The sequence below is a fragment of the Ahaetulla prasina genome, chromosome 6, assembly GCF_028640845.1.
Source record: "Ahaetulla prasina isolate Xishuangbanna chromosome 6, ASM2864084v1, whole genome shotgun sequence".
In the NCBI taxonomy this organism is placed as follows: Eukaryota; Metazoa; Chordata; class Lepidosauria; order Squamata; family Colubridae; genus Ahaetulla; species Ahaetulla prasina.
In genome coordinates this window covers 59,070,278-59,096,176 of record NC_080544.1, presented here as the reverse complement: position 1 = coordinate 59,096,176, position 25,899 = coordinate 59,070,278, and the positions used below count along the sequence as shown (strand labels likewise).

Here is a 25,899-nt window from a genome sequence, read left to right as displayed (position 1 = left end):
CCAGACAGAGTGAAGAACAGAGTTCAACTTTCTTTCTTCTCTGTACTTTCAGACAAATGGCTTTTCAAAACTTTTCTGATGAACCTTTCAACCTCATCTTAGACAGTCTACTCAAATAGTAAAAACTATTTTTCAATCTTACTTGTCCCCTTCTCTTGATTCTAATCTCACTTCTCTTTTCACAACTTTACAGTCTCTCATTTACAAACGTACACATCCCTATTTTGTTACACATATACGAAGCTATCAACCTTTTCCTGGTTTTCTCCAGGAAGGGAACAATGTAGCAGACGCCATGCCTCTGCCTCCTCTCTTTTGACACTTTCTCCTGTCTCTCCTTGGGACAGTCACTCCTATTTTCATCAAAACAAAAAGGCGCTCATGAAACAATTTGGCTTCACGGCTGCTGAGGCATCTGATCATACATCAATGCCCTACTTGCAGCCGCCAAGGTAACTCTCTTCCGATGGGGGTCAACCCCAGAGGAACAGTGGCCTGTCAACTATGGCAAATGGATGTAACTCAATACCCATCCTTTAACCCTTGGAAATACATTCATGTTTGCATTGATACATATTCAGGTTTCATCATGGCAACCTTGCAAAGGGGTGAAACCGCAAAACAAGTTATTAATCATTGTATTCGGACTTTCGTAACGTTGGGATGTCCAAAAACTCTAAAAACTGACAATGGACCAGCCTATACGAGCTCTGCCTTTGCACAATTTTGCCATCGCTGGTCAATAATCCATAAATTCGGCATTCCTTTCAATAGCCAGGGCCAGGCCATTACTCTTAAAGGCCTTGGACAGACACTTGGGGTCAAAAGGCATCAGCCCCCCGACACTCCCGGCGTTGCAAAATGTATTAAATGTTTGCTTGTATTCATTGAATTTTCTTAATCTAACCGGATCTCCTGCCTCCACTGCTGCCTCGAGACATTTTTCCGCTCCTCCCCTCCCCTCTTCTCGTCCTCTGGTATATTATAGGCATCTTCCGGATCCAGCTTGGAAAGGTCCAGCTCAATTGATTCTACGCTGCAGTTCAATTGCCTGATCGAGTCCTGTGGGTTCCGGCTCACTGTGTTCGCCCCTGTCATTTCAATCAACCAAAAAAGAAAGATGAAGATCCTCCTGATCCTATCCCTGATCTCTCTTGCCTCTTCTGTCTCTAATGCCTCTTCCTCTCTTCCTAAATGTACATGAAAATTTCCCTTCTCTCTGCTACCCATTTCTCCTCTGACGTATTTCGCTCCTTGCCCTCTTCCCACGTTTCTACCTCTGCAGCTCTCCGTTCGCGGCGCTCCTTATCCGGAGCACAGCAGAACCTGCATCGTCCCGCAAATTATACTTGGACTATTTTGGACTTCCAAGGAAACGTCCTTCATTCCATCTCTAATCGAACTCTGTGGCCTTGGTTTCCTGCACTCTACTTTGACTTTGCTGAAATGATGGTCGGCGCCCATGGATTTAAACATAAAACAAAATGTGATCCTTCCCCTCGGGACGTCTGGGCAATTGGTCCAGGCCTGTATATCTGCCCAGGACATCTTTCTGATCTCTCCCACCTAGATGAATGTGGGACCATCTCTGATTGGTACTGCAAGTCCTGGCAATGTGTGTCAACCGGAAAGATTTGGTGGACTGCTCCCTATACTACTGACTATATCAAAGCTATACTAGGCCCTGATAACAATTTGCCTTGGAATTCCTGCTCCAATTGGGCCTGCTGCGGCGTTCGCCTCAATCCTATGACTGTTACTTTTACATCTCATGGAAGGAGTCTTCCGATTACTGAATGGCTTAAAGGGAAAAGATGGGGGGGAAGGTCAAACGATAATTCCAGAAACAGTCATCCAGGAAATATATTCATAATTTGTCTTACCATGTCCTTAGAAACATCCCCACCTGTGGGCCCAAACAAACAAGTCAATTCGCCCTTTTTACAGCCCTTGATTAAAAGCAACAATCCATTGGTGTCCTTGGTCTCCTCTGCGCATGATGCCCTTGTAGCAGCCCGTACTTTTCCTAACAATGATAGTAGGTGTTGGCTGTGTCTGTCTTCTCAACCCCCTTTTTATGAGGCCATAGGTTCCGCCTTACCTTTTGCCAATAGCACCTCAGATACCGGTTGTAGGTGGTCTAACTCTTCTATAACGGTATCCTCAATTGAAGGTCAAGGTTGTTGCCTTGGGTATGTACCCTCTAACTTTTCTCACTATTGTATCAATGCCTCCTCGGATGCCTATACTTCCTGCACAATATACTTGTCCAAAGAAAGGCTAGGACTTGACACTGGAGGGTGGACTATAATACACACTACTCTATCAACTGCAGATCTTTCCAAACGTTTAAACGGTCAGTTTTTTATTCCTTCCAATGGCTCTATTTGGGCCTGCTCTACGGGTGCTACTGCGTGTGTCAGTGGAGACATTTTACACACAAAACACGCTTTTTGCATTCAGGTTTATCTTCTCCCTAAAATGTCTGTTTTTTCCAATAATGAGTTCTTTTCTCGCATGGAAACACCCCAATACCTTCCACGAACCAAACGGGAGGTGGTTACTACTATGACTTTGGCCCTTCTCCTGGGCCTAGGAGCCACTGGTGCTGCAACTGGAATCGCAGGAATGGTTGTGGCTGACAAAAACATCCATGAGCTCAGTATTGAAATAGATGCTGATCTCAAACGCATTGAGCAATCTATGGTTGCCCTCCAAAATTCCTGACCTCTCTCTCCGGTTGTGTTACAAAATAGAAGGGGTTTGGACTTGCTATTCTTAAAACAGGGCGGTCTGTGTGTAGCTTTGAAAGAAGAATGTTGTTTTTACACTGAAAGTTCTGGTGTTGTGCTTGACTCTATGGCAGAATTAAATACCCGATTGAAAGATAGAGAAAAAGAGCGTTCTCAATCCCACACGTGGTATCAGGGAATGTTTAATCTCTCTCCCTGGTTGACCACCCTCCTCTCTGCCCTAGTTGGTCCTCTGATTTTGTTGCTCCTTGCATGTACAATTGGCCCATGTGTTATGGGGAGAGTTCTAGCATTCTTGAAACAACGACTTAACAGTATTGGAGATGATGTCCTCTTGCTAAGGAACACTGTTGAAAATGAATATAAACAACCTCTTTTAGAATTAGCCTCTGAGACTGATGAAGACTCTGAATTGGGAACCATTCCTTTGGAAAAGTGTACTGGCTCCCTGCGGGCTCTCCCGGAGGGGGGATCCACTGGGGATGTCATAGCTTTAGAAGAATATTACCCATCTTAAAAAATAAAAACAGAGGACATATGGATATATCATTTACCCATCTTAAAAAATAAAAACAGAGGACATATGGATATATCATTGGTTCAGGTTTTCTTAGGCCTCACAGCCGGGAGAACTTAACTTGACCTTTTTCAGTGCTACATGACAGACATGATTTATAGTACCCATAGCATTGCTCCTTAAGTTTCTAGTTTTGCTTTCCCTGAGTTAGGTCTATATTCCGCTGAACTTTCCCTAAGTTAGTTTTGCTTTCCCTGAGTTAGGTTTCTATTCAGGTAAAATGTATGATTTCCTGAAAACCACGTGGTATTTTGCTAATACGTATACTCTAAACGCTCGCTGATTGGTATTGGTAACTTTCTATATGCTAATTCCCTCCTTGCTGTAGTTACCCCTCCCTGCTAAAACTGCATAATAAAAGAGACTGTTGCGATCTAAAGGGGACCACCTTTTTAACAACCCCTTTCTTCGTGCTCTCTCATCTTGAAAAGCTTCTGGTGTGGTGTCTTTTATTTGGCTTCTTTTGTCCTTGCGAGGACCTCCTAAATTGTCTCAGCGAGGGCTGAGACTCGTTCCTGCGGGAACCCAGGACAACATCAACAGGGAACCTTGGGTAACAAATACGTGTTGCAGACCAGCAGCAACACCATTTTTACATCTATTTTATATTTAGTTGTTTGGACTATCCCAACTGCTCTTCTTTTTTACATGTTTGAATATTTTAATTGATGGCTTCCTTTTTCAAATTAATTTTGATATATTTAATTGAAAATAGTATAAATATCAGCAATTATTATAAAATTTACCTTCACTATGGTTCAAAAATCCAACTAATTGAAATGATGCAGTATTACAGCTCCAGACTATAGTCACTGATCCACTAACAGCCCTTATACTTTGGTTATAAACTCCCTACAGCAAAATATTATCTTTAAGTTGAAACCAATGGACAAGGATACAAATGTTAATATTCCCAAGGGGGGAGGGAGCAGATCAACAATAACACAAGAATAAATTCTGCTGCAATCAGGCTGGTAGTGCCAGCAAAACTCTAAATTGGCAAACTGCTGCTAGCAGAAATTACAAAGTAGAAGGCAGCAATTCATTTATCTACTCCATTTCTCATATGATTTCAGGCAATCTAGAATCCATGGATTTACATTTGACAACATTGCTGCCGCCAGAATATTCAGCCTGTACTTTTAGCATTATATTTTCCAGAGAGGTAGTTAAGTTTGTTGGCTATAATTAAAATATGTGACTCAAGGAATTTTAAAACCTGTATATTTATTACAGTAAAGCTTTTATGGTTATACTTGGTTTCATCAGATGCATAAAGCTTTTTACTCTGAATGAAGATTGCACAAATATTAATATCTGGAAGGAATAATAAATAGTATATCTAAGAAAAATAAAAACCAGGACATGCCAATACTGGTACTTACCGGTATCTCATAAAAATGACCATTAAAAAAACAATATTTGGTTGTGATATCAGATATGCTTGTCTTGGTGAATTGATCTGCACATAGTTTAAAAACAACTTTTTTTGCCCATTATTGTATGATATTGTAGTTAGACACTTTCACCTGAATCCAGATGAAAGCATGGCTTACTTTATGTTACCATATTCAGCCACAATCATATTGGATCTGTGGCTCTCCTAGCTCCCACAAGAGGCATTTTTCATTGAACAAAGAAATGGGCTAGTAGAAGGATGTGAAATAGAGTTATCTCAGGAATACCATTTCCACTAGTATAGCTTTCATGTCACCATAGTTAAGAGATTACTTGAAATCAAAGATGGCGTACAAAAGATTCAGTTGTCTTTGATTTGGGGACAGTGGCACCAGCCCCAGTTGGCCACTTAATTTTATTATGAAAATAAAATTATTTAAAATAAACTAGTGAAAAAAGGCCAAAAAGCAGCAGGCAGTAAATCTTTATAAGTTGGCTTGAGCATCTGGCCATAGAAGGAGTAGTGTTGAAATGGTTTACTTGATTTATGGGATTACTGGCAGGTTAGTCCACTATTAATGCTGAGTTAAATTCAGTCTTCCTTCTACAAATATAGCTTTTGTCTGTTTATTCCATGGTAACAGAACACAATCTCTTAATTAAAGCTGAACTAAGCATAAACTAGTTTTGTTATTCGCTTTGTTAGGCTCTTAACATCTATCGTCTGGTCTCACTGGATTTCCCCCCCACTGAATTATCAGAGAATTCTGTTTGTGCTGCTGCTGCTGTTTTACAAAAGAAAAACGTTCACCTCACTCTGACACTGATATACCTGTATTAACTGGAATGTCTCTGCAGCAACATATTGTCCTGATAAGATCTGAACCATTCTTGGAAGTTTATGAGCTCTCCCTTCAGGCCTCCTTTTCGCCAGGGAACAGAGCTGATTTGGTTTTATAACTGGCAAACTTTTCCTTTCCCTGCATTATTCTCCATTCTTGCTTAGAAATTTTTGTTCGTAGAAAGTCTGACTTTAAATTTTCTAGAATAGTTATAGATTGCTATTGTTATCCTTTTCTCTTCAAACTTAAGATGATTTGTAACAAAGAAATGCTCTGGTAATTTTCTGCTTTTCTGGTTCCAGGTAATCCTCCTTAACAACCATTCACTAAAGTAGTTTGAAATAACAACTGCCTTAGAAAGGGTGTTTATGACTTCTAATGCTCTTCTGACCATTGCAAAATACTGAATCCCCCTTCTCCCTCCCAGTCACATGATTGTGATCTGGGTGTTTGGCAACTTGTTTGCACCTACAATTGATTGCCAAGTGCCCTGCAATCATGTGATCATTTGTAATCTTCTCTGCTGGCTTCCCCAGAAAGTCACTGGGGAAGCTGGCAGGGAAGATTGAAAGATGCTGTCATTTGCTGAGAGGACTCATATTCATCTCTGGGAGCTGGCTGAACGAACTCCCTGTCAAAAGATTTCAGCTCCGTGCAAGCAGATATACAGCTGAAATCTACCTCTCCATGCCTATGCAGCACCTGCAGAATTGTGAGGGAAAAAAGGATTTTTAGCTCTAACTGCTGCCAAAATCCAAGCAGACATGTGGCTGAAATTCTTCTCTCCCTGAGATTCTGTCCCTGTAGAACTGTAGGAAGCATCATATCTGCAGAGCTGCAAACTGCTCTATGTCTGTGGAGTTGTAGGGAGAAAAGGATTTTTAGCTCCATGTCTGCTTGGATTTTGGCTGCCGAAATCCAAATAGGCAAGGGGATGAAATCCTTCTCTCCCACAGTTCTGCAGGCACAGAACTGCAGGGAGCTCCATGCCTGCAGAGTACTGGGAGTTTCATATCTATGGAGCTGTAGGGAGAGAAAGATTTTTAGTTCTATCCCTGCTTGGATTTTTGCTGCCAGTAAAGATAAATGGGTTGCTTTGCACACAGTGGTGTGACAGGGAGCAAGCAGAGCAAGCTAAGGCCTCCCAGGCCTGGCAGAGAGTAGGCTGAGGCCTCCTGGGCCTGGTGGTGCAGGGAGCAGTCCAAGATGTCCTGAGCAATAGCAGCCTTGCATCCCACTGCAGCACACCTATAACTTATGCTGGGTCTGCGCTGGGACTCAGAGGCCCATACACACTGCCAAGGCACCCCTGTGCTCCACATAAAAAATTGTGCTATTGCTTAATGTTCACAACTGGAAGATCCAGGAATTGCAATCACTGAGTGAAGCAGTCACATGACATCTTGCTTAAAAACGACTTCACTCAACAACTGAGATGCTGGTCCCAATTGTGGTTGTTAAGTGAGGACTATTTGTAAGTTTTCTATAATAAATACATAGATGGTCTCTTCCTCACTGGATATTACTTCGTGCATTATGCATGTTTTATGCAGTAGTTAATCAATGAGCAGCTTTGTAACTGATGGTAACTTCTCCTTTTCATATTCAGGAAGATATGGACTATCTGCCAGGTCCCAAGAATAATGTGGGCTGTCACCAACTTCGGATTCTCCTGCTATTCTGGTTCTGTGAATATCTAATTTTCTATCTAAAATTAAGTAGTACTGGATTTTTTTATAGCAAGATAATAGGAATGCCACATAAGGCAAGAAACTATTTCTTGGCCTCAATTTGCCATCTGTAATAGGAAATAATGTTGCCTTATTTTAAAGAACTGTTATCACAAACATCACCATAATAATTAACACAAATCTGAGAACATTGAGTGAGTGGCATGTGATGGTGGTGGTGGTGGAAGGAAGTTCCCAAATGTGATGTGCAAAAGATACCAAAATGAGAACAGCTCCTTAAAATGTTCCTTCCCTACATGAAATTCAGTTGTCTATTGGAAATATTTCATCTGTTTTATATAGCATTCAAGAAAAAATATGGATATGAATGAAAAATTCCACATCATAACTCGATTCATTCTTTTCAATCTGAAATATCACATAATTTCAAACAGAAAACAATATCAACTAAAATTATCAGGTAGCAGCACATGGCTTAGTTAAAGTAGTTAAAAATAAAAAGGTTTTAAAGATTTCATAAATTGACATATGCATACTTACTTTGCAAAATGTACCTCCTGCCTACTACAAAATAAATGAAGGTATTTTGCAGCAACATATCTTAAATTTAAAGTCTCTGTGTTATTTAATATACCATACAATGTATCCAATGCTTACCAGGATGTCAGTGTTCTCAAAATAATTTCTCCAATATGGCCTGATTTTCCTTTGTCCACCAATATCCCACACATTCAACTTGAAGCCTTGGGCTTGCACACTTTTAATGTTAAAACCCTATAATAAATAAAGTTAAAAAAAAACATGAGTGGATACAGTATATGGCTATAGTTTCATTGGCTCATAGCTTATATATCGCAACCCTGAAAAATGTAACAAGATAAAGCCTGTATCGCTATTCAGATGAATTGACTGTAGGCAAGGTGAAGGATATAGCAGTAGCCTTGCCCGAGTCGGGATCTATTTATGTCACAGTTAAAAATATATATGTGGCAGCTTATAACAAGAAAGGAGGGGCACACCAGGAAGTCAAAGAATAAGCAAATAAGGGGAAAACAAAATGCCTCTGTTCTGAAAACCAAACCCAATGGGCAGATTAATCACAAGTAAAACTCTGTACATGTCTTCATGAAAGAAAAGTAGAAGCATCAGCTAAATTTCTGAAAGACCTATTTTATCAATTAAAGCTCCAACTGAAAGGATGTGCAACTAGAAAAACGAGAAGTGATGCAGACTGGCCACAAGCTGCAGCGCAATACAAGGGATGGGTTCTAAGCTTGGAATCGGAGAGTGAGTTTTGCTTTGAGGCATGGGAGGATTTCATCAGCAACTTCTTACAATCCAGACCCAGCATACAAATCTCCAGCACCACCTGCTGGCATTTCTGAGATGCTTATAATTGGGTATCATTTGAGACTTCGCTTGTGCAAAAAAGAAACAAAAAAATGCCTGAGCTACTTTATGGTCTACTCTTTTAATGTATATATTGTATACAACATACACACTCTATATATGGTAATAGTAACATATGAATATGGGTAGTATTCAACTTACAACCATTCATTTAGTGACCATTTGAAGTTACCACAGCCCTGAAAAAAGTGACTTTTTATGCCTACAACAGTTGCAATATCCCCATGGTCATGTGATCAAAATTCAGACCCTTCACATAGTATTTATGATGGTTGCAGTGGCCTGGGGTCACCTTTTGCAACCTTCTAACAAGCAAAGTCAATGGGGAAACCAGATTCACTTAACAACCATGTTACTGACTTAACAACTGCAGTAATTCACTTAACAACAGTGGCAAGAAAAGTAATAAAATGTGGCAAAACTCACTTAACAACTATCTCACTTTGCAACAGATGTTTTGGGTTCAATTGTGGTTGTAAGTTGATGAGTATTGTATATATAGTATCCAACAGTGCATCTAGACCAGTGGTAGTCAACCTGGTCCCTACCGCCCACTAGTGGGCGTTCCAGCTTTCATGGTGGGCGGTAGGGGTTTTGTCCGATACTGAAGCACTTTCCTTTTTTTTATTTTAATTGACTTTTAAAAAAATTTCATAGTATTATTTAAAAACATTTTCATTAGGTTTTCATAAAATTCCCCGTGACAATTTAAATTTCTGAAAATATACTATTTATATCGCCCAAAAGTTTAATTCATGTTACATAAGTGAAACTAAATGGCGCTATAGTGTGACCACAAACAAAAGAGCCTCGTCCCAGAATAGCTCGCGCATCTCCCCACACACCACCCAGCTGTAACAGACAAGCAGAGCTAGTAGCCGGTGCTCCCACCACCCCAATCAATCCACAATGCGTGAGAGGCATGCGCAAACGACGATACATGGTGCATTACTGTGGAACCGGTGTGTGGTTAGAAAGTTTTACTACTAACAGAGATACAAAAGTGGGTGGTAGTTTAAAAAGGTTGACTACCCCTGATCTAGACCAAAGGCTCTTAACATCTTGCTCAAAGACCATTTCGTAGCCATTTCAAAACCAGAATCAAAAATAAGGGATGCTTTCATAATTTTGTAAAACAAATTGTGCAGCTTGAAAGTGATTCATGACTACTTGTGCCATCATACCACTGAAATCTGGAAAGGGAGTTGTATGCACATCCAATGTAAATGTATTTTTGGAACTCTTTGTCAAACATCAAGATATAGTCTTATATTTAATCACGGAACATCTGCCATATCAGTAATATCATCTTTCGTTACCTGGGTTGGAGTGATATGGGTGATATCTTCAGATGCCAGTTGTTTCAAAAGTGTGGTTTTGCCTGCATTATCCAATCCCAGGAGCAGGATCCTAACCTCCTGGTCTGGTGCACTCTTCAATTTACGCAGAATTGATAGTAAGCCCTGTCAGTCAAATAGAGAGGAAACTTGCTATTTCAATCATCATCACCAAGATCTATTTTTGGAAAGTACATAATCTATTCCCAACATATACTAAGCACTGCACGTTAATAAATTATACAGTTCCCTAGCTACAGATTCATAATATATGATTCAAAAATCAGGGAGAAACTATCCCCCTAATGGATAAGATTAAAAAGGAATAAAATCTATTCATCAATACCCTATTTATTATTATTAAGAAGGAACACCTGAAACAAATTTAATATTTAATCATTTATTAAATAAAGGAGGACAAAAAAGAGGGTGTTGTATATAGGAAAACCATATACATTTTCTTAATAAAAACAAAGCCATATATAACAATCAGCACAAGAAAGTAACAGCATTAATATTTGACAAACAAAGGGACTGAGATGAACAAAGAGAAAACAATTAACATTTTGGAAAGCGTGAAGGTATGAAGAAAGAGACTATAAGAGGCTATTTGTATACAGAACCAGAAAACCTGTGACCTGTTAAATCAACCTTTCAGACATATTTCCTTATCATACGCCTCAATGCCTTCAACAACAGAATTTCTAAGGTACTGCCTCCACTGGAAAAGATAGGATACATTCAGAGATGTGTCTGCCTTGCAAACAGTCCCTGTTGAACTATATAGCACAGTCAAATATCAGCACAGTAAAAGTTTAATGATATTTTGTATTATGGCATAAACTTCTATGAGCATTTTTATATTATAAAATATTTTATAAAATTTGAAAAATTTCAATTCCACAAGAGTCATGGGCCCTGGATTTTAGACACATTCTGTAAGTTAGTCCTTCTGAGGTACTGGTTCAAAAATTCAAACGTTGCCATAGGATGCACTGTTTCTCCCAGTTGAAGGTTAGGGAAATGAGAATTTTAGCAGTGTGGGGGTGAGGTGTGTGCACATATACAGACAACAGAGGAAAATAACGAAGAGAAATGTATCAATATGTGTAATCTATAAATCGTGTGAAATTGCTAGAAGTTATATTTTTAAGTAGACTAAATATTTTGTTTTCGTTTGCAATTTGATCTTTTAAAATCAACTGATACCAACTGAATGGCTAACAATAGAAAAGAGCACACATTTCAAATATTATAGAAAAAATATAAGTATTTTTATTTGATCTTTTTTAATTTGATCTTTGTATGTATGGCTCTAATCTTTCGTTTGAAGCCTATATAAAATGTAATAGGATGTCAGGCAGCAATAGATCATATCACTCTCATTTTATTTCCTTCCAATCTGAAAGTTACCTGTACCCACTGAGTTTGAGAAAGCAGCTTTGTTGGACATGTGTGGTAGATCAATAAACCTATCCTTCAAAAAATGCTGAATAAAGCATCTGCAAAACCAGGATTCTAGTCTCCCTTGCAATCAGACTACTAGCAAGCATAGAGGAAAGCCCCTCTCCATCCCATGCTCTCAATGAGTAGAAAAACATTCCTAGAATATCAGCTCCAAAGAGTGGCATTAATAGAACTGATGGCAGGAACAAGAATGGTTTGGGTTGCTTGGTCTCTCAATCAGGGTAGCAATCAATTGGTTTACCTACCCATAAGAAAGAAGTCCAGAGAAGTTGTGGTTCCAATCTTCCTGGCAGCCAACACAACAACTAAACATTATTACAGAACAGATACTAAACCTGGTGACCAGGTAGAAGAGTGCAGGCCCACAGCAGACCTGTCCGGTTAAACAGAACTGTACACAGCACTGATCCTCTCTGTATCATGTCAAACAACCTCTTCTGTGCATGTTATACTGTCTGCATGAAAGCCTAATTTCAGCATAACATGGAAAACCTGCTTTCACGTCAGTTTGAAAACCATCTTCCAGCTGCTGTAGCAGTGGGTTCACAGTGACATAGACATGTTATCAACAAATGGCAGGTAAAACATCTTTGTTCTGGGGCAAAGAAACCATGTGGATGGTTTTATGTCACTCCCAACTACTGTCTAACTATCATTACCTCTCTGAAATTTCACTATCTTTCTCACCTCTCCCTTTACAATTTCTCACCTTACTTCCCTTCTAAGAACAGTGTCTACTTATTCTGTGCCTTTTAAGGGCTCTATTCCAAGCATTTAATGAAGTGAACAATGAAAACATATGTTTTTTTAAAAAAAAACATGTGCTAAGGTGTCGAGATTTGTTTTTGCTGCATTCTAGCAAGTTCTCTAAAAATACTGTGAAATAGTTATATTAATGGAATTCAAATTAAAGGAGTAATATCATTGAAGGCACTCTAACAGCTTTACTAATAGCTACTCTAGTTGGAAATAAGTATTGTTAAATGTTTACATAGCTGCATCCAGAATAATAAAAAATATTTTTTCCTAAATACTAACATAATACATAACAGCACTTTCCATCTCTTTTCAGGACTCTCGGGCTTTTCATTCTTATCCTTGATCTGTTGATTGGTAGCTAGCATCAGTGCCAGAACATTAAGTGATCCTGCTATTCTTACCCTAAGACTGTGACATCATAATGGAAGGAACTACTAACCACTCTTCTAAGTGGTAAATCTTTTCACTACAATTTCTTAGTGAAACATCTTCCAGACTTTACAAAAGCTGTCTCTTCTTTGTAGAATTGTGTAGAAAAGGGTTAGCAACAAGATCTAGCTGAGCTGAGGTGTGTCTCTGATTCTGGATTGATTTTTATTTCATTCCCTTCTACCATTTTAATTCTGCCACTTGATTTGATCCTGACTTCTTCAATATGGACCCTAGTTTGCTCTGGACTATTTTAGGAACTTTAAATATATAAGAAGTTCCATTCTCTAACATTTCAAAATCTATTTCAGTCTTTTTTACAGCAGGAATGCAGAAGCTGACAAGCAAAAACAAGAAGCTTGAAAACATAGATAGAGGTATATGACTCATAAAAGGCTTGAATTGTTAGAAATCAATATTCTCAGAAATGTAAGGAAATAGTTCAGTTCCAGCTCAAAAATTTTATTTAGGTTTAGTTTTTAATTATGATACTTTATTTCACTTATGGCAATTCTGTGCATTTATTTGATCCAATAAGCATCTCAAAAGGTATACAAGGGAAACACCCTTTGTTCTCATGAAATAATTCTGTGTTGTAGATTGTACTGACAAAGAATGACTGCTGAAAGCAACTTATTATTTCCACAATAAGGTTGGATCTGAATTGTAATCTCTCTAACCTAACCCCAAACCTTAGTGAATATATTTCACTAGCTATAAGGAACACAGGAAAAAAAAATCCTATATAAATATTAATTTTGGTCACAATTTTAACACAAATAAAGCTCTATTATAATTTAGTCCCATTTAAGTAAATATTAACTGAAAGTGCTAATAACATGTCAGTTGCAAGATCTACAGAAAAAAAGTTAAAGATTGACCTCTATTTAAACCATTTTCAACAACTATTTAGATTTTGCAGCCCTCTTAAAGCGGCATCTATTCTTTCTATGATATACTGGTTTTATTGAAATAGAGCTCATTTTCTAGTTATAAAGTATTTCACTGCACACTGCCTTTAAAAATTATTTCATAGCAGTTATTTTATCTTGACTGGATAATTTTTATTTTTATTTGTGGGGGGAGTTGGACTAGATGACCTATAAGGTCCCTTCCAACTCTGTTAATCTGTTATGATTTTTCAAGAACTGATGTGGTGTACTAGTTGCAGATGCTGGATTAAGAGCAGTAGTGGATTTCAATTTCAGCCAGTACCAGTTCATTCATGGGTGCGCGAGCGCTCACCCATGTGTGCATTCACCTGCATGTGTGACACTTCTGCATATGCATAGAAACATCTGGACAGGTGGGCGGAGCCTCCCACCGCTACCGGTTCGCCGGATCCGGGGTGAACCGGTAGCAACCCACCACTGGTTAAAAGTGAAAAAACCCCAGATTCTAGACATCCCTTGAGTGTAGAAACCAGCTGTATGATCATGGGCTTCACTTGTCCTCTGACCAAATTAGCATCAGCCTTTGTTTTATAAATTTCATGCATTGACAATTCTGTTGATAAAAATTAGGCAAACAAGTGGTACTTTTTAAAAATCTGTTTCACTTTCAGAAGAGAAGCATACAAATTAATTTTATTATCTTATTTTACTCACAATATAAAAGTGACAAGCCTATCAAAGGACATTTTTTCTATGGGACCATTGTACATTTAAATTAAATTAGCAACAGAATAATGTTCAACATAAGCAAACACTGTTTTTCTGATCCATGGATGTGTCAACTCAACATTCTCAATAGCATATAATAATTGTATATAAAGCTTCTAGTGAACGGGGTATCGATTGTGAAATTCCAGAAAAACTTAAGAAGATAAATTATTTATACAGATAGGTATCAGGGATATTTTTGGTAAGTGGGAGATATTTTTTGAAGGGCATTACTAACACCATTTTGTTAATTTTGTTAAGATGGTATAACCAAAAACTACCTAATGGGAAAAATCAGTGGGATGTATCCATTTCATAGCATATTTATGTTTGAGGAATACTTTGTAGAAAATATTTGTTTTCCAATTATAATCCATGTCAACTAATACAGAAACAGAATCTGAGAAGAGTGCAAGAGAAAAAAGTAAAACATATAGAATGAATTACTTTAGGTCAAATATAGCCTTTCTAGTACAATGATCTGTTTCCTTTAGGGCTGGCCTATTTGATAGATCAAAGCAGGAAATGATAGCAATAGTCCTCTCCAGCAGCTTTCCAGTAATTAATATTCAAGGGAACCCATATCAGATTGTAGAAATAGGATATAGCTGGTATTATTTAGAGCCATTAGAAGATTTAACAATTAATGACAAGATTAATGACTAATCTTTTATAGTTGACAAGCACCTCATCCTGTGATAACTGCATAGCTTAAAATTATGTACTATGTAGAAGAATTGCTTTCTTTTCTCTCACCTGCTTCAATTATCACTGAAGTTACCTTTTTCCTGCACTTATTCCAATTGTACAACATCCTCTTTTTAAATAAATAGGGCCAGAATTGTACAGAATTCTAAATGTGGCCACATCACAGATTTGTCTAAAGTATATTATTGGTAGTTTAATTTTCAGTAATCTCTCGCACTGAATTCAATTTTTTTTATTTGACATATGTTTAATGCGTTCTCTAAATTGCAGATAATTTGGTGAAACCACTTAAAATATGTCAATTTTTTCAAAAAATACCTTACTATTTCTTTTTTTAATTTAATTTGAATATTATCACTATTTGCCTTAGATTTTCAGAGTCCTTTTCTGAAACAGACTTTCTGAAAAGAAACAAATGATAACTATTCAAGATATAAAGAATAAATTCAGTTTCTCTGCAAATCTAAGCATATTTTAAGCGCCTTATTCCTATCCCTTTCCATAAAATAGATTTAGTCTAAGATTCTTTTTTGGTCTACTTCAAGGTTTCTTTGTGAAATAACTAAATTTCTGCAAAAAAATCTTTCTTGGGAATTAGGCCCCGAGTTTAAGCTTATAAAGCAGGCTTCCTCAGTCTGGTATCCTCCACATTTGAGATGACAAATTGCAAAAAGTACAAATAAGTTGGAATTGTTGTCCCACTACCTGGGGAAATTATCATCTGGAAAGTAGCTCCTGGCACACAATATCCTTTGTAGTGACCTTGTTTCAATTTCAGCTGATGATTAATGTAAAATAAAAGGGAAAATATTTATTTTCTCTCCACACAGATGTTCGGCTTTGCTTCATATGTACTTACTTATCTTAACACATGGTCACCTCATGCTTGCAAAATTTAAATTTTAAAGATCTAAACCAGAGTAGCTACTTCTAAACACAGATTCTTTTTTAGTATGAAGTGAATATCATGCTGAATATTATGTACAAATAATGAACATTAGAAGCTCATAGACATGCTTTAAATGAAGATGGTCCAAAGTTTAATTCCTTTGCATATTCAAGTAGACCTGAAAGACCTTCTAGCTGAAGTACTGGAGAAACACAAGGCTTATGCAGGTTGAATCTGTAGAAATCAAGCTGAGGGAAGTAAAATGCATGAAGTACACACCAATTATGCTAAGACTGGAATGTATAACATCATTAATTTTCACATAGCAGTATAGATGAATGAAGTAAGGATGACAAAGACTGCTACAGGTTGTAGGAGACTATGAAGTTTTGGGTATTTTCTACCAAGATCATGCATCTATTCTTTAAAGGAAAATCCCAAAAAACTCAAATTATTCTACAAAAAGCTCTAGATGTATCAATATTTCATCAGGATTCACTGAAATAAAATCTTAGTGAAAAAAGGAGAAATTTGTATTCTTCAATTATATAAAATATTTTTATTAAGGAGCTGTGACTACTGGCCAGTCAAGTTGTTCTTGCTCAGCTAGTTCTCCCAGTTCATCCCAAGAAAATATTGTAAATATTTTTTTTCCTGTTAAATCATATCTGATTCTCAGAGACTGCCTGGATAAGTCTCTGCAGTTTTCTTGGCAAGGTTTTTCAGAAGTGGTTTGTTGTTGACTTCTTCCTAGGGCTGAGAAAAATGGATTGTCCCAAGTCCTCTAACTGGCTTTGTGCCCAAGACCGGATTACAACGTACTTTCCTGGTTTCTAATCTGATACCTTGCTTAGATAACCAACATATCAACACTAAATTGAATGTACAGAATATGAATATATATTTATGTGTGGGTCTTATATATATATAAAAATTAAGGAAGCTGCTGTTTCAGTACTTATGTCCTATCTTAACGTCCCTGACTACTATAAATGGCAATGGAAGAGAGACAGGAGCTTTATTTTAGAGGGACATTAAAGGACAATTTCTAATTCATTCTTTCATCAGAAAACTGATACTTTGGGTTTATGGAATCTAATTTATTTTTTTACCAGATTTCCAAGATCCATAAAACTCTTTGTTTTCTATGGCATACATTTGTGCCCATAGGATTGTTTTTAGTAGCAAAACTGAATGGAGTTTGATCTTTCTACTCTAATATTCTCTCCCAAATGCCTCTTCTTTATTTCAGCAGCATAATCAGAAATTGTTGCCAAACTATTTTAGCTCACCAAAGACATACTATTAAAAACCACCCAGAGTTGCTGAGAGTCAGGCAGCATATAAATTTAATAAATTGCTATTATTAAATATTATCCTAGCTATCCCCCATTCACAAGAAAAAGACCAGCAGTTACCCTGTAAGTATCACATTTGCTCCCTTGCTTTCTCTTCTTCCTGCCCCTCAATTCTGTTCAGAATGTGACAGCAGGATTACATAAAGTGTACAATCCCTCTGCCTATCACTAATTTAGTGTGATAAAAGGAAACCTCTAATCTGATACCTGATGGGCTTTTAAATACTTAGCATGTTCTGTCTAGCTGGGCAATTTCAAAATTGGCCACCTATGGCATATAATCAAAAGAAAATCTCTGGGTATTAGAATCAGAAAAATATCCCTTTTCTTTGTAACATTAAAAAAAACTCTGGAAAAATGCATTTGAACACTATTTTTCAGACACGTTTGCATCTTAAGGGGAAAAAACCCGACAGGATTCCTCCTGAGCCATTTCCACTTCTAAAATGGGTCAGTACGTCCCCAAGAGACTGCAGGTTACAAAGGCTAAACTCCTCAGCAGTCACGTGTCTCTACAAGATTAAGAAACTGTCTTTTGAATGGCACCAGTTCAATGCCACAGATAGAAACGATCGCCATAAGACCCGGGGCTTCGCAGTAACTCACATAAATGAATAGCGAATCCTGATTTCAGCCTCTTAACAGCTCCAAAGAGCACAGTACAGTAGATAAGCACATGGGATGCACACGCGCTAAGACGAGCGAAAAGCCCCATTCCTGGAACACTTTTATCGTTCAACCTCAACCTCCCCTTCCTGGTAGTCATTTTGAACAGTTTCTCCAACCAGGAACACAGGGGACCATTCACGCTCCTCCCCCCTCGCCCCCCTTTTATTTTATTCAGCCCCATTCAACCACTTCCATCGCTTTGGACCGGCCTCCCCTCGGAACGGCTCTCCTCCACAACCACCGGCACCAGGAACTGGAGTGGGGGGCCAACCATAATTCGCCCTCCCCGGCCTCCTCCGTTCCCGGCTCTCTCCCCCTTCCAATCTCACACTCACCATCCTCTACGCGGCTCTCGGTTACCATGGGCAACTGCGGCAGGCGCGTGCGCACTGCATCCCTCTTACGTAGCACGTCCGTCCCGGGTGCTCTCTGGGCGGTCCGAAGCGAAGGAGGGACTTGACTCCAGAAACACCGCCCACTGGCTTCTTCTATAAAAAAAACCAAAAACCACCACGTTCCGTTCGGCGCATGCGGCTTAAACGAGGGATCAGCACATTCTTTCATGGGATTGAATGGGATTGGTTGCATAGGGCCACGCGTCCCAACTATTAGGGGGCGGAGAGATTAGGGGGGAAAATTAGTTATTACCCATGTGCTTTCAAGGGGAAGGCGTGTGTCTTGCTGAGTGGTGCTTGGCGAGTTACAGGTAGGAGTTTGAACTGGAAAGACTATGCGGAATAAGTGCTGTCTTTCAACCTGACAAGGGAGGAGGGAATGCAGGGGGGGTTGAGAAGGGACACAAAAGGCTCGCTTCTGGCGTTAGTGGAAAAGTGGCTGTAGAGTTTTCTGATAGTTAGGAATTAATGAATGGGCGTGGGATGGTGGCAGTATGTGGGGGGAATCCAGAGTCCTACTCAGAAGAGAAATATGGTAGCCACGCAAACTCCAGGTTGACTTCCATAAACTTTCTGCTTTAATTTAATAAATTAATTTGTAGACCTACAGTTGCCAAAACGATTAACGCCCATCTCGGTGTTGTGTTGGACTGCAGCAACCCATAACTTGAGGACATAAATTTAGGAAATTACTGTCTGTCACGTAGGTTCAGGAAATATAAAAACTGGAGGGGGAGTAAAGCATAACTGACTTAGGGCTCTAAAGGTAGATCGTTGTAGAAGGAGCCATTTCGAATGGGAAAGATGTAAAATCAAGCCAGGCCTTGAGTGGTAAATGATTCATGCTGGTATTGCTTTGAAGATAAATCTCAAAGTACTGTAATATAAAGGTTTTGAGCACACAAGCGATGGCCGGCCAGCCTGCCCGCCATATATTTCAGCAGATCAACCAAGCTGTCCTGGTTTTTTTGCCTTCTACATAATTACCTACATTCTTTTTTTTTTTTTGTTTACATTTATACCCCGCCCTTCTCCGAAGACTCAGGGCGGCTTACAGTGTATAGGGCAATAGTCTCATTCTATTTGTATATTTTTACAAAGTCAACTTATTGCCCCCCCAACAATCTGGGTCCTCATTTTACCTACCTTATAAAGGATGGAAGGCTGAGTCAACCTTGGGCCGGGCTTGAACCTGCAGTAATTGCAGGCTTTTGTGTTCTTAATAACAGGCCTTACCAGCCTGAGCTATCCGGCCCAATTCTCTGAATACAATAGGTTTATACAGCTTATACAGCTGTGATAGCTAATAAATATATAGTATATATAGCTAATAAATATATAGTATGCAGCAGTACATACTAATGTTAACATACTAATGTTAAAAGAAATATAATTAAAAGTTAAAAGAAATATAGCTTTACTTATAGCCTGCATTTCTTCTACAAAAATAGCACACATCAGGTCCCAAAACCCTTTTTCATGTAAAGGACCTCAGGGTTGAAATGATAGGTCCTTGGTGCTCTCTAAATTTGGTTGTTTTTTTGCAGAGGGTTTCTGCTAACACTGATGATTACCTAGTTTTGGTAATGAAACCTGTGCAAGAAAACAACCAAGCTCAGAAAGCACTAAAGACTTCTTTCTCATCTGGATATTTACCAGATTTCTTTAAACTTCAGCACATTATTGTGTTACATGTTCTCAGATTGTGCCCTGAGTTATGAATGTTGACGTGTAGAGAACAAAGTAGTAAATGCTTTCTTTTTTCTCATCTACTAAAATTTAGTTTCAGTGAACTGTCCCTCTCAAATGCTTTAAGTGGTGTAATGGATGCTGATCAAACTGATATGCTCTGCTTATACTCTCCGGAATGTGGGATTGTTCTTTAAGTTGATATTTCCATTAAATTTTCCACCACTATATGAAAAGATTTTTGCCTAAGAATTCATGGCCAGCTATGAACTTTATGACAATATGTGCACATTTATATTGATCTTATGATGGCATATCAGCAACACTTCACTCTATTTTTCATTCTGTCACATTGTTGGAAGAGTTGAAAGATGCTGTGGAAACACCTCCCAATCATTTAGTTGTTATTATTCTAAGTAATTTAATATCACTCATTCTATATTATTTATTAGTTTAATATTTCGATCATCTTTCATGTGTGAAATACCACTAGTCCAATGCTGATTGTTTCAAGACCTCAAGTTTATTTCTTCTATTGGAAAACTGGATTACAGGTAGTCCTTGACTTACAAAGGTTTATTTTGTGACTGTTCAAAGTTACAACAGTACTGAAAAAAGTGACTTATGACCATTTTTCACACTTATGTCCATTGCATCATCCCCATATTCACAGGATTGATATTCAGAAGCTTGACAACTGACTCACATTTATGATGGTTACAGGGTCGTGGGGTCATGGCATCAACTTCTTCAACCTTCTGACAAGCAAAGTCAATGGGCAAATCAGATTCACTTAACATGTTACTAATTTAACAATTGCAGTGATTCAGTTAATAAATGTGACAAGAAAAGTTATAAAATGGGGCAAAATTCACTTATCAAATTTCTCGGTAACATAAATTTTGAGCTCAATTGTGGTCATAAGTCGAGGACTACCTGCATATTTTGTGGGTTGTTTTTTTTTAAACCACTTGCCGATCTATAGACAAATGTCTCATTCTATCGTTACTGAGTTTACCATTAAGTCTCAGTACATCAAGTTTTTCAGATCAGCTTTGCTCTTTATTAACTTTCTCAGTGTTGGTTTAAGGGTGATGACACAAAATATTCTTTTGCAAGGATGAAGCTGATTGTTTTTTGCAATATACAGGGCTAGCTATTTTGCAGTACTCCGGTAGAGCTAATTATTATAAAGGAAAATTGCTGCAGGTCTTATTCAGTGCTCCAGATTTGATTCAGAAGAAATGCTCAAGAATGCATGAGAGATCCTGCTTGTGACTCATTAAAGCAGATGGATCTCTTTCTATGATTGTGCAATTGCAGTCTTAATGAATTGCCAAAGGTTTACATTTGTTTCCTTCCATCTGAAATACCTCTTCTTAATCAGATCCAAAACATCATACTCCCAATGCATAATATTTAAATGTGACTGAAGTATGGTAGTGTGTTACATCTAGGGAGTAAATATATTCCCACTCAGTTGTAACTGTGTTTTTTCTGTTGCAGAATGAAACTTGTTTCCTTTGACTTTCGTTTGTAATGACATATATATATGTCATCGAATCCATTGCTAAGTCCAGGCAAATCTTTCAGGAAAATTGCCTATATGTTTATGCTACTTAATGTGTGTTTTATTTCTTAAATAAATATGAGAATTTCTCTCCGAGATATTGTTCCTGGCATGGAAAGGAAGAATATTTTAAGATTGTCAGAAACTCTTGGTATTTTACATGCTTACATCTACAAATAGAAGGACTTAGTTGTTCTTGAATTCAAACCTACGTGAAAAGTTATTTCTATAGCCAAAGGGGGTAAAGTTGTGCATTTTGTCAGGCAAGATTTATTGATCAAATTCCAAGAAGGAATTGATGTGTTTAAGCAGATTATATGTGTATTTTCGGATCCCTCAAAACATCTTGATCCTGGTCATAGGTTAACCACCATTGCTGACAATCTACCTTTGACTGACTAGAATTCCTCTTTGGCACTTAACCAGGTGCTGTACATATTCTCAGGCACCATCTTCCAGTTTACCAGTTAGATTCAAAATAATATATAGGACATAAAAACATAGTTGTGTGTTCTTATAACATACTGTGCCTAAATCAAATTATGGTTTAAAATGTCAAGTTCCACACAACACTGAGCCATAAACTAATTTAGCCTTAAGTAATGTGTTGAGCAAACCTAGTCAATATAAATATTGTAAGTTCACGTGGGAATTATTGGATCTGGAGAAGGATTTGCTCAGCCCCATAAATAGGAGATCCGCAGTTGGTGATGCAAACCATATAGCTTTTAGTATTTTAGTTTTCAGTTCCATGTACAAATTGGATATCAATCTATGTATAGTATCCAAATATGGGATTGCAGTGAGGAGATCCTTTCTGTTTTGTGATATTCCAACTTATTTTACAGTTTTAAATATGATATAAATAAATAATTACATGTCATTGTTTTAATTTCTTGTCTCTAAAAATAATCAGTGCTTCCTTTTTGGTCTCAGTGTCCAACCCCTCTTTCCATCAGTTTTCACTCCTGTGGTCAAAGTCCTTTATATTTATGTTGATTTCTGGAGCTCTGTACTCTGTAGTTTTAGCTATCTACTTAAGAGAGTGTGCTGTCCATTAACAAAAGGAGTTGAATATTTACTTAGCAGTCAAGGGCATTTAGTTCTGTTTTGCCCTAGTCTTTTGAGATCTAATTATTTTGTAACAGAAAGCTAACCTGTACACTTGCTGAGTAAGATAACTCGATGTAAACTGCCTGTAAAAAGTTTTGCCCATTTTTACTACGAATATTTTAAAATCTTACATATATTCTGGTTGAAGAAGGCAGTGTTTTTGTTGTCCTGATTCCCAACAGAATGACACACTAAAGAACTCAGAACTGTCACACAAATATAGTATAATATATACTACTACTACTACTACTACTACTACTACTACTACTATTATTATTATTATTATTATTATTATTATTATTATTATTATTATTATTATTATCTATTGTGAGTATTAGGAAAATTTGGAATATTTTTTTAAGATGTAAGCTGCATTTTGTTTTAAGTGAAATTTTTGCTTTTTCACCACAGTAAAATGAACTTTGGTTTACAAATCTTTCCCACATTCTTGACATTGCAGCTGCTCTTGATATTATTCTTCCAACCATGTCAAAAACAAAATCAGCATGTTCTGCCCTATCTTCTTTTTTTGCCTTTTCTTGATTACATGGAGTAACTTGTGGTTAAGATGTTGAATTAGAGAAAAATATGACCTTATTTTTCATCTGAGCATAGCAGTCTAAATCCTTTTATTACCTGTTATCAAAACTGCTTTGTATGGCAAGTCTGTTAGTCCCATATATTTGCTTGTTCCAACTTGGTCTCTTCTTGACAAGCAACAAATTTTGCAGCCAAGGGTGGTGTTGATACAATATAGCAGGGGGGTAGCACCAGACTTAGTAAAGTGTTGTACACAATAAAATAAAACTAAGTTTTGTCAAAGTTCATTCAAATGTTCGTTAGAGAATAAAAGCAGAACAAAAGCTGTTTATTTTATCTGTTTATTCATCTGCTTCAAAGTGGTAATAATATAGAATAGAATTCTTTATTGGCCAAGTATAATTTGACACACAAAGGAATTTGTCTTGGTACTTATGCCCTCAGTGTACATAAAAGAAAAGATACATTCGTCAAGAATCATAAGGTACAATGCTTAATGATAGTCATAGGGTACAAATAAGCAATCAAATCATATTAGGAAACAGTCAATATAAGTCATAAGGGTACCAGCAACAAAGTTACAGTCATACAGTCATAAGTGGGAGGAGATGGGTGATAGGAATGATGAGAAGATTAATAGTAGTGCAGACTTAGTAAATAGTTTGACAGTGTTGAGGGTATTATTTGTTTAGTAGAGTGATGGTGTTCGGGGAAAAAACTGTTCTTGTGTCTGGTTGTTCTGGTGTGCAGTGCTTTATAGTGTTGTTTTGAGGTAGAAGTTAAACAATATAATATAAACAATATAAAGAATTATATTGTCTCAAATTGCTTTGTGAATTTAATAGAAAAACATCTAATAAACCTTTCAGTGGTGACTTTTCACACATCATGGTTTAGCATGTGTGAAATATTAAATAGTATCCCATGTTAGCAAGTATTTTAACTAAAATTCCAGGTTTATATAAAATGTGTCAGTAAATCAACGAAATAAGAATTTTCTCATGCTTTAATTCAGGAGTTTTAGGAAAAAGTGCTTATGTAATTCTAAACAGAATAATCTTATTTCTTTATATACTGCATTGTGATGAACAGCCAGAAATACTCCAATGTATGTAAGGAATATAGGTCTATATACATACAATAAAGAAACAACTTTTTTATTTGAACATGACTCCTAGTATCTTCATGGACATGTCTGCATACTTTAATCACAACAATTGAAATGATTTGCCACTGCTTCTACCCTGAGCAGACTTTTTTCCCTCTTCCCCTGTCCTGTGGTTTAAGCCCTAATAGCTTCTCACAGAGTGTCTCCCTCAGAAATTGCAACATTCTCTGCTTATTTGTGAACCCTGCCTTTGTGATTTATAAACTGTGGTTTAGCAAGATAAGTTAAAGAGTACTTCACAGCCCAGTAAGCTTGTTGCTGCAGACAATTTTTAAATAATTTTGCTAGTCATGAATGCCTTTGCCTGGAGAAAAGCTTAAACATTTTGCATGTTGGTTTTTATTATTAAAATTAGTCTTGAGAAGCTCCTCTGACTTAAGAACTCCCTTGCATCAGTATTTTAATTATTTTTAGCTTGCTTTTCCTTTAAAACAAAAAGGAAAAAAGATATGGTTGAAACATCATAAGTAAACACCACTACCCCATCTATCTACCTCAGGGGTGTCAAACTCACAGTGTCACATTATTGTCACGTGATGTATCGTGACTTTTTTTTCTAAATCAGGGGTGGGCGTGACTCATCCGGCCCACGGGCCATGAGTTTGACACGCCTGATCTATCTCTATCTCTCTGTTAAAAGATCTTTGTCTTTGCTATGACAAAATAGAGTTGAGTTTTCTCAGAATTAAACCTTTCGAATTGTGCAGATGCAACATTGTGAAAGACTTTTCTTTTTTTTATAATCAGTTGTTTTCAATAATGGTATATTTGGGGGATGCACATAGAACTGGAATACTTGTATCTCTATCAATTAAAAGAAGTGGTGTTAGATATTAGTGTATTTTCAGCAATGCTTCATCTTTAAAACAGCTCTACAGTTCAAAGGTGCACTACCCATGACTATAGAAACATTATTTAAATAGCACAGGAGGTGTTTACCTCCATTTATTGAATATATTATTCAGATTTGTTCTTCCCCATTATTTGAGATCATTAGAGGAAAAAAACCATAAAAATAAAATGTAATTGTAGACAAAAACTAAAAACCCAGTAAAAGACAATAAAAATATTACATATATTTCAATGAATACATTACTTTAAAAAGCCTTTTAAATTGAAGAAATGACAATAATTATTAAAATGTTGGCAGAACATTATGGTTTTTATCTATCATCTACACTGAGGGAGCCAGCCTAGTCTCTTTAGGAAAAGAGTTCCTAAGGTCAAGCCTTCTTCTGCAAAAGCGGGCCACAAATAATACGATGCACCCAGATCTGCTTTTGGCAAAATGCGTTGTGTGAATCCACATTATAGGCAAAACAATCACCCTGATGCTTGTTCAGCAAACTGTACTTTCAAAAGTCCAGGTTTTGGAAATTTTGAGTATAATTATAACTGAAAGCTCCTGTCCCTAAAAGCATGAATCTTTAGGACAGAGGTCTTCAAACTAGGCAGCTTTAAGACTTGTGGACTTCA

The 25,899-nt window shown here is 37.3% G+C and overlaps 2 protein-coding genes across 2 annotated transcripts in view; one reads left to right on the top strand and one right to left on the bottom strand.

Moving 5' to 3' along the window:
• The window catches only part of ARL3 (ADP ribosylation factor like GTPase 3), a 34,684-nt gene extending 16,270 nt beyond the window's left edge, over window positions 1-18,414 (bottom strand). The window contains exons 1-3 of the mRNA XM_058188712.1: window positions 18,284-18,414; window positions 9,991-10,134; window positions 7,919-8,035 (exon numbers count right to left, since the gene is read on the bottom strand). Coding sequence (XP_058044695.1) covers window positions 7,919-8,035; window positions 9,991-10,134; window positions 18,284-18,286 — 264 coding nt within the window. The 5' untranslated portion in view covers window positions 18,287-18,414. The remainder of the gene's footprint in view (window positions 1-7,918; window positions 8,036-9,990; window positions 10,135-18,283) is intronic.
• A 146-nt stretch (window positions 18,415-18,560) lies between these two features.
• SFXN2 (sideroflexin 2) overlaps window positions 18,561-25,899 on the top strand; it is a 35,733-nt gene continuing 28,394 nt past the window's right edge. Inside the window, exon 1 of the mRNA XM_058188711.1 lies at window positions 18,561-18,654. The gene's annotated coding sequence lies outside the window, so the exon portion shown is untranslated. The remainder of the gene's footprint in view (window positions 18,655-25,899) is intronic.